This window comes from Pholcus phalangioides, unplaced genomic scaffold (assembly GCF_987345545.1).
Source record: "Pholcus phalangioides strain wild (caught in Gottingen) unplaced genomic scaffold, Ppha-v1.0 ptg000009l_1, whole genome shotgun sequence".
In the NCBI taxonomy this organism is placed as follows: Eukaryota; Metazoa; Arthropoda; class Arachnida; order Araneae; family Pholcidae; genus Pholcus; species Pholcus phalangioides.
Genome location: NW_028301602.1, coordinates 12091568 through 12107549, shown reverse-complemented (window position 1 = coordinate 12107549; position 15982 = coordinate 12091568). Strand labels below are relative to the sequence as shown.

The 15982-nt window shown below is 35.6% G+C and overlaps 1 protein-coding gene across 1 annotated transcript in view; it reads right to left on the bottom strand.

Moving 5' to 3' along the window:
• The window catches only part of LOC149081769 (uncharacterized), a 380853-nt gene that overhangs the window by 211795 nt on the left and 153076 nt on the right, over positions 1-15982 (bottom strand). The window contains exons 5-7 of the mRNA XM_089237205.1: positions 14461-14634; positions 11816-12011; positions 1632-1756 (exon numbers count right to left, since the gene is read on the bottom strand). Of these exons, the coding sequence (XP_089093331.1) occupies positions 1632-1756; positions 11816-12011; positions 14461-14634 (495 nt within the window). The remainder of the gene's footprint in view (positions 1-1631; positions 1757-11815; positions 12012-14460; positions 14635-15982) is intronic.

Genomic DNA, 15982 nt, shown 5'->3' with positions numbered 1-15982 from the left:
ATGAGATTGTTCGCAAATTCGCAGATGATATGAAGCTAAGGGGGGAGGGGGTAGTTTTGGAATCAAAGCGATTAGGAGTTTTTCTAGTAGTATTTATAATGTTATTTCTAATAGTTTTTTGGCCCTTTTCTGGCCGTATTAAAAGGTGTGACAATGAAAATTTCGATCTAATGCTCAAGAAATTAGTTTAGTGTTTCAAATTTCACCGTATTCCATGCATTTCTGCATAGCACGTCATTTTCTATCTCAGATATAATGTATAAAAGTATATTGAAATTAATCCTTAGTGAGTGGGGTTGCATATTTCACTTGTATGTATTTTTTCGAAAATAATATCCCGAAACCTTATGAATAATTTAATACAAGATATACGGAAGACTGGATGTTGTGAAGATATTTATTATTTCAGATGTTTATTTTTTAAGGAAGGAAAAAACTCATCTCTGCCTCCACCGGGAGTCGAACCCGGGTCCCTCGATTGCCGGACGAGTGCTCTGACCACTAAGCTACAGAGGAGATAGAGATTTTCCTTCGCTAGAGCGTATATATGCCGTTAATAATAAATATCTTCACAACATCCAGTCTTCCGTATATCTTGTATTAACAAGTGGAGAGCGACATTCATGTCATATATATAGCCCTCTGGTGGCTCGTCGTCAATGAGCTTATTTTTTTTGTTCGGCATATATACGCTCTAGCGAAGGAAAATCTCTATCTCCTCTGTAGCTTAGTGGTCAGAGCACTCGTCCGGCAATCGAGGGACCCGGGTTCGACTCCCGGTGGAGGCAGAGATGAGTTTTTTCCTTCCTTAAAAAATAAACATCTGAAATAATAAATATCTTCACAACATCCAGTCTTCCGTATATCTTGTATTAACAAGTGGAGAGCGACATTCATGTCGAATAATTTAATATTATTCACGCATTTTAAATTATTTTCACCCAATTATGCACCAATAAATGCTATTCCGGTTTACGATCTATGTTTCAGCATGTTAAAAAAAAATTAACCTATTTCACGCCTACGTAATTGTAGCTTTGCAATGATCTACACTCAGATATTTATATTCCAACATCGTGTCCACGATTGGAGATCAGGTGAACTAACTCCTATAAGAACAAACAACCAATGAAGCGAATACAATGCACCATCTGTTTGAAAACTTGTTTCCACTCTTTCTTTCTTTTTTTTTTCTAGTATGCCGTGGATAATTACAGAAACGCAAAAGTTATTCTGACTTTGTTCAATGTAACGAACGGAATGATAATTCTAGGGAACAACAGCAACTATCTATGCAATAAATTCGCTTTAATTTCCTGGGCGTTGACGGTCATGTTGATCACGTTCGGATAACGTGGTTGGCGCAATTGTAAATTCGGCAGCTTCCAATGGTTTTTTGCTGTAGTCTTTGACGTCTTTATGAATGTTCTTTAGCGGGAATAACAGGGATATTTTTTTTTTCCTGTCCATGTTATCCGTTCCACACGTATTTCTATTATTCGTCGTGACGGATTTGCATCATGTCGTGAAATACTCTCTTTAAGGTATTACGTTTACGGCTACGTGTTGAAGAAGAAAAAATTTCGAACCTGTATTTCTTTTAGGTTCATGTTAGAGATATAATTTCTAACCTTTTGACTGTTCCACGCGTTGAGTTTCTCTTCCGATGTCCAGTCCTGATTCACCGTCACTCTGGTTAGTTTTGAATCAACTTCGGACAGCCACTTTCTGACTTGCTTCATCTGACACAAAACCTCTGCAATTATATTTTACAAATTACTAAAGACTGCCACATCACAAAATGTATGATCAACTACAAAAATAGCAAAAGTAATATATGAATTATTTCTCAAATGGTAAAACATGGCAATCAACCGTGTGCACTAATTAAACTAAATGATTACTCCGCTTAATCGATGCGTAATTTAACGTGAATTATTCAGACTCTGAGTCTCAACACTTAATTATTCTTGAAATAAACAGCTATAAAAATATAATTATCAATTAGCAATCTCCATATGCAATATTTGGTGAAAGAGATACATGCATGGATAGTTAGTTTTATTTGCTACATTACAACAAAAGTGAAATTAGAAAAATATAAATAAGTAAAATTAGAAACAAAAATTATAAACAAAATTAGAAATTAAAAACATAATTAAATAAAATTATACATAAAATTATCAATAAATAGGATAAAAATTACAAAAAAATAAAATTACAAGTACAAATTATAAATACATAAAGTTAGAAATAAAAATTTATAATATTACAAATTGTAAATACAAATTAAAACAGTTCGAAAATATTTAAATTTCTACTATGAAATGCAGTCGAATTCCGTTATCACGAACTCCAAGAGACCGGAGAAATTGCTTCGTTATAACGAAATTTCGTTACAAAGGGATTCCGGGATTTTGCTCTGTTTCTATAAAAACTTATTTGGGGGGGGGGGGATTAAGAAAAGTGTTCGTTAAAACGAGATTTTCGCTATAACGGTATTCGTTAAAACAGGATTAGACTGTATTAGGTTTAAATTTTTTGCTATTTTTAGAGTCAGAAGAAAAGTAAAGTAGTTACCATTCATAAATAAATAAATAAATTTTAACACATTAATTGAAGATCTAAGTTACAAATTAGGGTGAAAAAAATGAAACAATTTTTCTCACAAGCGTATGATCGTGAGGAAATATAATAACATAAACAAATTATCTGTTTTAAAAAAGACGGGAAATAAATTCCATAAAGTAAATTACAGAAATTTTCCAAAAAAAAAGTAACAAAAACTTCCGAAAAAAATCACACAGGTTCCCAAAAACATAATGATAAAAATTGAAGTTCAAAAACAATATTTTATTTCTTTAAATCAAATTTTTGTTTTTGGTTTTTATTGATAAATTTTGTTATTTTATTTTTTAATTTACAAAATAATTGCCTTTTTCGCAGAAAATATTTAATATACAGATTGAAACTTTCCTCGAAGGGCAATTAATAAATTTATCATTGCTTATTTTCTATATCAGAATGTATAACAGAACTTTAAATGCTGCACCTACAGGCCTCGGGTTAAAACTAGTCAGCAAAATAGGTAGCTGAATTCAATGTAAAGAACTTCCAAGTTCAATAGCCTAATAATAATATAAAAAGTACTTAAATCTTTTTTTTTCACCGTTTTTCCATCGAACTATTAACACTTTTTCTCTCTTCTTTATGCAATCTAAAGCAGGCATTGACCTACTAGTTGAAATTACATTCGTTCTGGAAGTGCGATTTCCTAATAGGCCGAATATCTCTACATTTCCCCTTTACTCTAAACAGGGCCTACTTGACCTGTACTTATGTAGAAGGCCCTTATTTTCTTGAACTTTTTCTCTTTTTAATCTCCTTAATGCCTCCTCTGTTCCAAATTTCCTTAATGTTACTCCGCCATTCTACCAAAATATATATAGGGCTACATACTGTAATACCCATAAAGACACCATGCATATGTAGTTACTTATTTGGGTTAGAACTTATATCATTAAATAAAGCCGAAATATACACTTTCCAATATTAATTAAATATATTTTTGGTCGTCCATTTTGCAAGTGAAATTTTTAATTCTTTGTACAGCAATCGGGCATGTATATTTCTCGGATATGCTCTGAATTAATTAATTCCAAACTCTGATTCATGAATAATTGATAAGTTATTGATTAAGATTACTGTTCAATTATAGAGAAGAAATGTATATATTTTTTTAATGCAATTAATGCAAGTGAAATAAATTTTGAGAACTACCTAAAAATAACCGTGATTATCTTTTTAAGTAGCATTACTGAATTGTGTAATCATACAGGCTTTTGTTGAAATTTCGCGTACAGTGTACTCTCGCTAATCTGGCCGTGCGCTAATCTCGCCCATCCTATTAATCCGGCATTTTTAGGCACTTTTTTTTCTTTTTGAGTGTGGAAGAGGAAACCATGTTATATATATATACACTACTTGTCCGTGTATAGAAGTTTATGTTGTTTAAATGGGCTTTTTCCTTCCAGTAATCCGGCACGCCCGAGTGGCGTGATGGTTAGATACTCGTCTACCACCGTGAATGTTATTGTCGCGGCCCCACGTTCAAAACCGAGGGAAGATATAGATAAGATATTTTCCCTAACGAACTTGGGGCTACCACCGATAGACAGCGCCTTCATTTCCATCCCATCTCATTAATGGCAGTAAATTGCAATATAGTTGTGGCCAGAGCGGCACAATCCGGTCTGATATGAGCCCGATTAGCGAGAGTCTACTGTATTATCCCCAGACACTTGACCAAATGTTTTCTTCACTTCTATGAAAACAATAGACGACGTCAGGTAATTAAATTAGATGTAGAAGGATTAGAATCTTCTTCATGGGAGTTAATCTGCCTCGAGCCACCCCCCGCCCTGAAACCACCGGTGTTACCCGGCCTGAAGGTCCGGATTATGCCACTCGAGCTGGGATGGAAGAGATGTGTCGACTACGGAATGTCCGGTGGAAGAGTTCTGGCGTTCATTCATGCCTTGCCTGAAACTCCTTGCACCAGAATGCCGTTCAAAGTCCCGGTTCTTTCACTTTTTTCATCCATATGACATCACTTAATCGTATAATTCTGATTCTTTTGACAATAAGAATAGGAATAAAATCATCCAGTGATTAATTTGGGTAGAATATGTACTAACAACATTTCATTTTTCATGGTGAAAGCCATATCAATCGGATAATCGCCATTACAAAACGAAAAAAAATTATCACTAATTTGACACACACACAGAGAGAGAGAAAGAGAGAGGCAATATAGAATGACAGCAAGAATCAATGGCAATAAATTTGACAATCAAATGGAGGTTTTTCATAAAATAGCATTTCCAAATTTCTCGTTGATTGTCTTATTTTGCTGAAAGTATGCCAGATCATGACTCAAGTCTACATGTTGCCATTTTTCAAACGGTCAAAACCTTTTGTGTAGTTATGGTTTACTCGAAGTACCATCTTCAAAGTTTTTTGAAGTATATCAGTGGTCCAAAAGCAGTCTTTTTCGACAAAAATTCCTCTTTTCAAGAAAGCTCGTATCATGTATAGATTTCACTTCCCGAAATGCAGGAAGAACTTTATTTTTTACAACCATAACTCTTTTTCCAACCGCTTACGAAATTCTATCATTTTATTGCGATTGAACATTAAAAAAACAAAAAATCAAATACGGAACTGATTCCGCGCGGTGAATTTAGACTACTTTACCACGCACCAACTCATCATATATTGCCATATGGCAATTAACAAATAGTGGAGTTGGGTGGGAAATGAAGACTCCATCTATCGATGGTCCGTCCCAGGTAAAGAAACTTTTTCTGATGTTCTTTTGGTTAAATTCGAACCCATGGACATTGACGGCAACCTACATAGTAGAAGACATCATCTTACCACTCCGCCACTGTGGAGCTAAGGTGAATTCAGGCTGGAAACAACGAGCTAATAATACCTAGCGGCACTATAACCACGCACAATTATTTTTGGGTACAAAACGTACCACATAAAAAGAGAAGTGAACGACCATTTTCACACAGAGATATTAGACAAAATTTACCTTTCTTATCCTCAATGTTTTTGGGGTTTTTTTCTTACCATTCCCTTGGAAAATAATTCAAGCTTATTAAACTTTCTGGGTATATCGATAGAAATTAAGATCTATGGTTGTGCGGATAAGAAAAACTAACGGAATTATTATGGATTCAGCTGCAATCGAATTAACCTCGATATATTCAAGATTCGTGTGGAAAGATCTTGATTACTCATTGAGCTTTTCATTAATTAAAAATCGAATAATATTCTGCGTATATATGTATAGATGAACCATCGATATACGCCGTTAAGCTCAAAGCCGCACGTTACAAAACAATCGGACAGATCGGATTTTGATTAATGACCTAATCATTTTTTTTTCCACTACGAGGGCTCTAAAAATAGCCTAGGAGAAGGCAAGAAGAAGAGGATAGCTGTCAATAAAATGAATGATTATAAATTTAATCGCCAACACATTTACAGATGAACACATTGACACGCAACTGAAAGAATCTCGTTTTGTAAGTATTGGTGTGATTATCTCAATAAATGATACGATGATTTATATGGTACTTCAAGAGCGGTTTCGGCTAATTGCTCTTCATTTAAAAATAAAATAATAGAAAGCCCGTTTGTCGTAGTGGGCCTGGGCTGTTTCTTTTATGGAGCCCCCCTTCTCCCCTTCTATTCAATCATCGACAGAATCTGATGCTGCATTTACTTTATTCGGGTTATTGGGTCAAAGTATTTAATCAGCGGTGGGTCTGGAGTGTTTACCAGAAGGGAAAATGTTGGAAAAATCCAGTCTCTCTCTGGGTATTTACTTATTTATTTATATGAAGGATAAATATTGTCTTAATGGATACTCATCTCGAGGAACGTCTTTCTCGTTCTCCGGCTTTGTTTGCGTTCCTTTATCAGCAGTTGAATCTGAAATGGCCATTAGATAGAGTCGTTGCAGGTGCAGCGTAGGTTGGTCTGATTAAGCGTTTGATTTCATGTTGATATCTTCAGCGTTTCCATACGTGTATTTGCGGCTCAAAATAATCAAGGACCGAGAATAACCAGTTTTTAAAAGTCCTGGACTGTTTGAAGATTTTTATTATTTGTCTCATCTATAAATATGTATTCATAGAGACAGAATAAAAAAACCTATCGAACTGCCTGGAACGGGAGTTAATAAGTAATTCGACCACGTGCTGCAAAGTTCTAGGTTGAAAATCTCTGTTGAAGACGTATTGGTGTTGTTTTGGATCTACTGTGAAATGCAGAATCTACCCTGATGCGTGCATCTGATTTATTTATTTAAATGTGATGGAAAAACGGGCTAAACCGTGGACCCCATTCTGCACCATAGCACCGAAGTGGCCAACTTCTCCCTGTTCGAAGGCCAACATAATAGTGAGTAGCAGGTCTGGTCCTACAAATTATGCCTGCCACCACAGGAAAGTAATATTTTTCCACCCTTAAGATACTATTATCTGAAAAGAGTTTTCTTTCTTCATCTCTATTACCTTGATACAGTGATTCAAAAAGTGTTGGTCATGACCCCCCCCCCCCACCCTTGGGGGCGGAGGTGGGGGGGGGGGTAACGTTGATGATGTAAGATGTCGCGAAAGAATTTCCTAAATAAAAACGTCCTGATGAGATAAAATATATTAAATCAGTTTAATAACTCTTCTTTGAAGAAAGAGGGTGGTCTCATAGTGGGTCGTAGTCAATCAGGGTCGTAACTGGGAATTTTGACGCCCCCACAACTTTAAAATTCGATAATTTTGTAAAGCTGCTGTTTGCTCCCATCTAAAACCACTGCCCCCTAAATTTTTCCGCCAGGGGCAGTTGTACCCCCCGCCCCCTCTAGTTACGGCCTTGGACGCACCTGTTTAAATTTTTTCCTATGGGTTTTAGAAAAATATCTGCCCTTCAAAGGTGTAATCAAGCAATTTAGCACACATATATCATACAATGTATTAATATTTTACTAAAAATAATTTGAAGAAAAATCTTATTCAATCAAGTATTACACAAATGTGCACACTTCTATGAGAAAGCATAAAAATAATTAATATATTTATTCTGAATCCAAAGAATATTTATTGAAAATAAAAGAATCGCTTTCCTTATTTCCTGGATTTTGGAATCGTGGTTATGTTGCTTACATGTTGTTATGTTACGTAGCATAAAGGTAAGTTTTTCCTACCCTTTTATTTCTGTGCCCAGATGACAAAATGTAATAAGTCACTTTTTCAAAATTTCACGAGGGTAAATTTGTAAACAATATATTGCAAAAATGTGATACCGTGGCTTTTTGACTTATTGCAATTTTCCTCCGTTGGTTCCTCATAAACCGAAAAAGATGGACGAAATTTTGACACCTTCCAAAATTTTGACGAACAAGACTCCGGAATGTGAACGACTCAGTTTTTGGGAAAAGTGACTTGTATGACATTCTGCCATGTGACCACAGATTTATACGTTGCTACTAAATTTCTAGAGAAATGACATCCGTGAGTTCATACGTTTTTGACCAGAAGCAGGAAAGAACACAGGGTGCCCGTGCCCTTCCAAAGAGTTCAAAAATTAGGAATTGATTAACATGGGTGGAAGAGAAGTTTTATTATTGGGATGGAAAGCACATGCCAAAAGCCAGTCTCGTGAATGACATTAATGATCTGGAACGGGTAAGCACATGGTGGTACCAAGATAAGATAACCAGCTTTGCAAGAATCAGGCAAACCACCTGTAGGTGTGGACGGATGTACGCTCACCATTACTTAGCGTTCCTGAACGTCCCTAAGATTACAAGGAAAGATTTGCGGTACATGTATTCTTATGACGTGTGTGTTACCATTTTCAATCAGAATATCGGTACTTTAGTTTAAATAAATACCAGTCTGGTGCAATGCAGAATATCACCAATATGCCAAGTCGAAATTTAGAGATGAATGGGGCCATAGTAAATTATTTTCGTCACTAGAAATAAGAATGTAAGTAATACGTTTATTAGGAAGTCTGCTCTTGAAACGAATAACTGAAATGATCATCAAAAGTTCAATTTAATACACATTATTTTTATTTAGTCGGGAGCTGCATGCGGCCAGCTGTTGGCTACCCCTGGTATAGAAGAACCCTGATCGACATGAATGAATGAATGAACGTCAGAAAACTCAGCCACCGGATTTATGTCGAAATCTAGCCTAGCCCAGCTTCAACCCCACTCAACGGTCGATCCTAAGACGTTAAAATGAATATGGAGTTTCGGATACGTGTCGGAATCCAATAATGTAAACTAACCTCATCCTAGCATGCCTAAAAGAGACATATGCTGGGTGTTCTGACCGGTTTTTGATCATTTGGTTCTTAACCAGGGGTCCACGGATCCCTTGAAAGTTCTTTGAGATATTTTAGGGGATCCGTCAGCTTGCATAAGAAAACAGTTAATACACACTGTTCACTGTTCCTCCATTACTATGTACTGAATATTATTTCTTAAAGGGATCTGTAGCCTTCATTTTACTGGCAAAGGTGGACGACCTTTTGAAACAAAGTCCGTTCAACAGAACGTTAAGCACCCCTGTCTTAGATAGATAGCCTTCAGGGTTACTTTGTCAAGCATATAAAAACAAGGGATTTATGCAAAGAATATGTGTCTTCAAACACCACCGTAGAGCCCTATTTTTCATATCTTTGGCACCCACGGCTCCCTTGTTCCGGCAATAATTTACCTGCAACTTCGTTTACCCTGGAAAGAGAGGCAGGCACTATATTAATAATACGATTACTTCATTTACTGCGTCATAGGAACTCCGTGGTAATTTCTGGATGCTAAGGGAGAAATGTGATGAGTATCGGATTAGGGAATCGTTGTAGTGCAATATATGAAGTGAAGTGGAATGTAACATTTTTATACGAAATGTAATCAGATAAAAATTTAGCGCCTGTAATAAAGTATAACTTGGTTAATTCGAATTTTAGATAATTCGAACTTTTACAAGTTCCCTTGAGCTTTCTATCTAATTTAGTGTTAGCATTTCTTGTTTAATTCGAATTTTTTGGATAATTCGAAGTCAGAGGAATAACAATCCCGATTTTTGTTTCAGCTAACGTGGTTTGGAAAAATTGTACAAGGTGCCAGACTTTGCTTTTCTGGAATCAGTTGTTGAACAGCAATGTTTTAAAGCAGTGGGAGATGGAATGTTCCGGGGGAGGGGGCGGTACAAGCTTCGAGTATAACACAGGATCCTATGGGTTAGATTGCGTTGGCGGGGGGCGATGAGAGAAAAAATTTCTCAAGAAGGGGGCGATGGGACAAAAAAGGTTTGAAAACTGTTTTAAAGACTAATAAAAAAAAATTGAAAATTCTGGTTTTTTTATTCTCGTCTTTTTTTCTTTTTTTTTTTTACATTTTACCCATTTTAACATTCTTCAGCTAGAGTGCATCGAGAATGTGTACCACTTAATACCAATTATGTTGTCCAACCTATCGATCAAAGTGTACCGTTCAAAATCTGAATCTTTCCACCATCATTGAGTTAAGAAAATCTGGAAAGTATAAATTGTAATACTTTTTAATGAAAGTATATTTCCTTGTTAGCACACATAAGAATGATAAGAAAAATTCATTAAATATTTTCATAACGGATGATCATGAACTGTTTCCGTAAATCAGGATTTCAACGTGGTCAAGAAATTTATTCTGTGGTGATGCCGATTTCAGAACAGGGGATTAACGTAGCAGCTAAAATAAATTATTATCCCAAAAATTAGAACTTTGCCTGATTTTAATTTATACAAAAAATTTACACGCTTTAAAGGCAAATATAATTTTAATTGGTCGACGCGTTTCGGCTCTACAATGGAGAGCAGTCAGCAGGACCTCGTAGTCAGAAATCACACGAATGAGTGGTGAAGAGATGATGTTTACGTTTTGTCGTCCGGAGAGTTCGCCTTTGTATTTGCTGAGGCCGAGTGGTCTTTGGATGCGAATTGGGGCGCTATCTGTTGCAAATTGTTGAAAATTCTGTCTCGACTGGGGTTAATAAAGTCTGTCCAAGCTGACGAAATAGGTGGCGTCATAGGCGGAGATAGACTTGGAAGTCTGGGGGGCATGATGATGGTGATGTTAATTCATATATGCATATATACCTTAGATCAATCAACTTAACCTTTGCCGCTGGGGGGGGGGGCAACCCCTTCCCCTTATCTTCGCTCATGGGTGGCGTGTTCCTTCCATCATTAACGAAGAAATACTGGCAAGTTCTGATGAAGTATCCCTCGAGAAAATTCAGTTCGGAATTATGTGTTGCTTTTTTTCGTCAGCTTGGAGAGACTTTATTAACCTCAGTCGAGACAGAATTTTCAACACTTTTCATCCGATGGCCCCAATTCGCATCCAAAGACAACTTGGCCTCAGCAAATACAAAAGCGAACTCTCCGGACGACCAAACATAAACATCACCCCTTCACCATTCACTTGTGTGATTTCTGACCACGAGGTCCCGATGACGGCTCTCCATTGAAGAGCCGAAACGCGTCTAGCAGTCGACCAATCAAAATTTTATTTGTCTTTAAAAAGCGTGTCAATTTTTTTGTATATACAATAAAATCGATTATTATAATTATAGATTATTGAAATTTGGGAAACAGTTTCGCAACTGATAACATTTTAATGATTGGAAATCATTATCCTATATGAATGTTGATGTTTAAGTTAAGATAGATTAATTGGATAATCCAAATTTTGGATAAATAATTCGAACTTTTTTCCAGTGGCTTTGGACTTCAAATCAACCAAGTTCGACTTCATTAAATTTACAAGAATCACTGCATCAATTGCTGTAGAAAAACAGTATATAAGTTTCTTTTGTCTCCGGAACAAATAATAGTCTTTATACATTATGGAAAAATATTTCTGAGCTCAAAATTTCCCACAAACGGAAAGATATGCTTACTATGATATATACCACAGTTTCCGAACCTTTTTATCGCATCGCCCCTTTTCTTCAGAAATTTTTTTCTCCCATCGCCCCCCCCCCCACCCAACGCAATCCAACCCATAGGATCCTATGTTATACCCGTAGCTTCTACCGCCCCCTGGAACATTCCATCACCCCCAAGGGAGTGTTAACGCCCACGTTAGGAATCACTGATATATACCGTCAATACCATCTTTTAAAAAGAGCCAACGTATCAAACTTGAAAAATAAAATAATGGCACTTTGGAATAATGGTAACTCACTTTGAGAAAGACTTTCCCGTTGCTCCTGTTTCTTGGGCCAGATACAAAGCTCAAGGGCCTCCCATTTGTTGCTGAGGATGTTGCAACGCTTCGAGATTTCATCCTTCATACATGGATACTTCTTTTCCAGAATTATCGCTTGTTCCTTGTAAGTTTTCCACTCGTTCAACAAAGTCTGTATTGCATCATGGTTAACCTGAAAAATAACGGGAGCACAAACTGTTCATCGAATAACACATTCATTTTTATCGTAGCTATGAATCAAAATTACTTTGAAATTGAGTCAAACACTTTGTGTGGATCAGTAATAAAATTGAAAAATTGGAAAAAAAATTGACGTTTTTTTGATAAATACATATTTTTGATTAATTAAATTTTTCGATATTATAACGTAGTCAATTTCGTTTAACTGGTATAAGTATTGATTATGACTGATAAGCGTTACATGATTACATAATTAAATTTTCTAACTCTTTTTGTCTTCTATAAAAAAATTTCCCAGGTTAAAAATATCAAAGTTAGACGCTACTTTTTCCTTCAACATTCATCAGTGGCGTCATCTAGCGCTATTCAGCGTGTTTTTAAATTCACTAAGAAAATAACAGATGACGAGCTACATAATTCAGCGCCATCTAGTATGGACAAACGTAACTAAAGCTGGGAATGAGATGAGATTGGAAATAATCAGCAACTTGTAGCGCCATCTAGTGCAAAACAAACTAACAACCAAATTTTAGTACGAAAAATACTATGGTTAACTCCTTGCACCTTATGGGTGTTTTTTTTTCCACTTGAAAATGCCAGGTTGTTCTTTTTTTTCATTCCATTCATGTCTATGACTATCAATAATAGACAAGTGCAGAGAATCGTAGACCCACTTTTTTAATTCAAAAATTTTAAAATTTTGATTCACTTATTACTTTCTTCAATTTCCACGGGCAAAGTAAGGCAAATGATTAAGAGAATAAAATTAATTTAATTTATGAATTCACTAAATTAATAAATCACAAATTTGTAAAATTATTTTTTTTAATTACGTTTATCATGTCTTGATAAGAAATTTATTAGTTTTTTCTTAGCACCACAATGATAAAAATGCGTTCTCTCTCTCCCAAAAAATTATATATATTAAGAGAAAACAGAAATTAAAAATTAGACGAATCAAATACTGTATATATTAGAATATTAGTGTAATTGAAGTGCATTACCTTTCACTAAATTGGAAACATACATGCGCTATTCGAAAAGGTTAAACAATTTACATTTTGTATGTTTTTTTTAAATAAATTTAAAAAAGAATAATAAATTAAATTTCATATTTAATTAGTTAAATTAAAAAAATTACTCAATATTCAAATTTTTAAGCCGTTGCTATCTATCCAGGGCCTGTCTCTCGCATGACCACAAAAGTTCATATTTACCCAGAGCCCCAACTTATTACATTTCATCGAAACAAGAAAATTTAACACGATTTATTACGTAAAGCAAAATAGTATGGAGTATAAATTGAATAATAATGGAGTAATAATTTATTGACAGATGGCAGCAGAAGTTTCTCGTTTGGACTCTCCTTTTACGTAGGTTGGACTTTACAGACACTACCAATAGATGGCGGCACAAACATAGATTTTTTAAAATTTTTAAAATAGGGTTAGGGGCCGTTCAAGTATTACGGCATCATCAGTGGGGGGGGGGGGAGGTTCCGATTTGCTGACTTTTGATGACAAGGGCGGAGGGGGGTTTAGATAATGCTTACGCCATCAACCACCCTTTATGAAAATATGAGTTAGGATTCAGAGGGGCAGAGCTGATGACGAATTTTTGCTGACAAGGGGGTGGAGGGGGGTCAAAAATGGCCAAAAATTTGATGACGTAATACTTGAATGGCCCCTTACCACGGGCGGCTCGTGAAGGAGGCGCGTGCGCCCCCCTGAATCTTTAAATGAATTTGATACCAACTTAATGAGGCTTTTTTGGTTCATGTGAGGTTTCCCTCTTTTTGAGGGACATACAAGGTAACCAATATGACGACTTCCTGTGCGACTTACGAAAGAAGCAAATCTAAATTAAAGAAACAGAAAAGTGAATCGTCTTTTTTTTTTTTTCTTTTCAATGGGAGCTAGAAATTTCGAATATTTTTTTTTACTTCAAGTCATTGATCTGTCTGTTTTTGCTGCAAAAAATGCTTGATTAAAGCTGCGGAATTTCTTCAATGTAATTTATATGGGCCCCATAATTAATTTCAAAACATCCTAAACTATATGGATTGATGCAATTGGATATAAGACAATACGGAGACATTAATTCTCATTTTCCCACTTGAGAAGATACATATAAAAAGCTGAAATCAATGTTATTGCATGGATATCCACCTCAAAAGTAGGTCTGGCTCATTATTTTATATTTAATTTTCTGAGCTTCGTATAGCTCTAAGCTAACTCAATATATTTCAAAAATCAAAAATTCAATCCAATTTTTAAAATTATTGATGTGGTGGAAAACTCCACAAAGTTTCCGCATTTCTACGCTAAAATCGGCAATTTTAGCATTGATATCTATGGGGATCAGTTTTAAAAAAAAAAAAATGTAGCCCCTTTTTTTAAATACTTTTTATGGTATAAGAACAATTACGAAAACAATTTTACCTGTTCGAAACATGTCTTATCCTGTTCATCAACGCAGGCGGTGTACAAAGAATGTAAAGAATCGTGTATTTCATTGAATTTCTTGATGAAATCCGCACACGTCCAACGCTGGACGTCCGCCGATGTGGATGGTGCGACGTCGTAATACATCCAAGACAATTCTTCTCGAGTTTTCTGTAAAATATAAGCATTTATGGGAACAGTTAACCCTTTAACTGGCAAGCATTGAATTACCCAGAGGAGAAAATTTTCTACCGGGTTTTATTAAGCAAATGAGATACCGTGAATACTATTACATGACAAAAAAAATATTTTGAGTATTTCAAAAAATATATAAATGTAGCACTTTTCGGGAAACACACTGTATTTACGTGAGATTTACATAAATGATTATACATATGATTTACATTTGAATATATAGTCTAAAAATGACATTTATTGTTTGCCAATTTTTGCCAATTTCACGGGGTTGGGGCCCTAAAACCCCGTGGAAAATCTTATGTTATTAATCTTATTTTTCTCCTGGGGGTGTCATTCCACGACAATGGAATGACACCCGCTCCTGCTAAGGGGTTCCGATAAGGCAAAACAATGAAGGGTTGCTGGGGATGCCAGGCAAATCACGCTGGAAAGGGTAGACAGATAGATAGAACCGCTCACAAAACCCCGGACTGATGCAAAGCATTTTACATCCGTTACCTCAAAACAGGCAGAGTTGTGTCGGAAAAGTTTGCAAACATTTATAGTGGTGGCTCCACTTGCCCCGTGCTGGAGAGGGTACGTGCATTACTTTTTATGTTTATGAATTGTTAAAGGCACGTTTCGTAGAAATTCTTGAGGGCTCTAGTGGCCTGAATCCTTAGTGTTCTACCATCTATGCAGACTGCATGGTCAAAAACGAAATGTGATTCACCTACTTGGTTTTACCCTCAAGGGCACTCTGAGTATAGTATGTGCCTTATTTTTCGCCAAGTACTTGTAAAACAAGGAATATAGATAATTTCAATGCATTCTACAAACTTTTTAGAAATTAATACTTTTTTTTTTGAAACAACCTGTATGTTTGTTTGCGGCTGAGATGTAACGAAACATGAACGAATCTTTATCCTTGTTTTAGGAATAAAAATGAACAATTTCCTAAAAAAATACATTCATAGTATACTTAAAATCTGGTTAAGCAACGAAATTTTCAACTGCGGTCAAAATGACCGCTCGGTAGTTCTAGGTAGAAGTTATTGTAAAAAAGTCAATGCAAAATGGCTTAAAATTTTCGTTTTTTGCTCCAAAAGATTCCTTTCGACGAATTAGGAAAAACACAAAGTAAAATTGTCAAATTTTCAAAAATAAAGTTGCAAATGGTGATCAAAGTTTGAAAAGCAGCCAGAATGACCACGCGGTCGTTATATTGTTAAACGTTAAACAATGAGAGCGTGTTTCAAAAAATTCTATGGATCGGAGCAAGGAATTACGTGGGTGCTCGAATGGATTCAAAAATCAAAATCAACAAAAAAGGCCCTCAGTT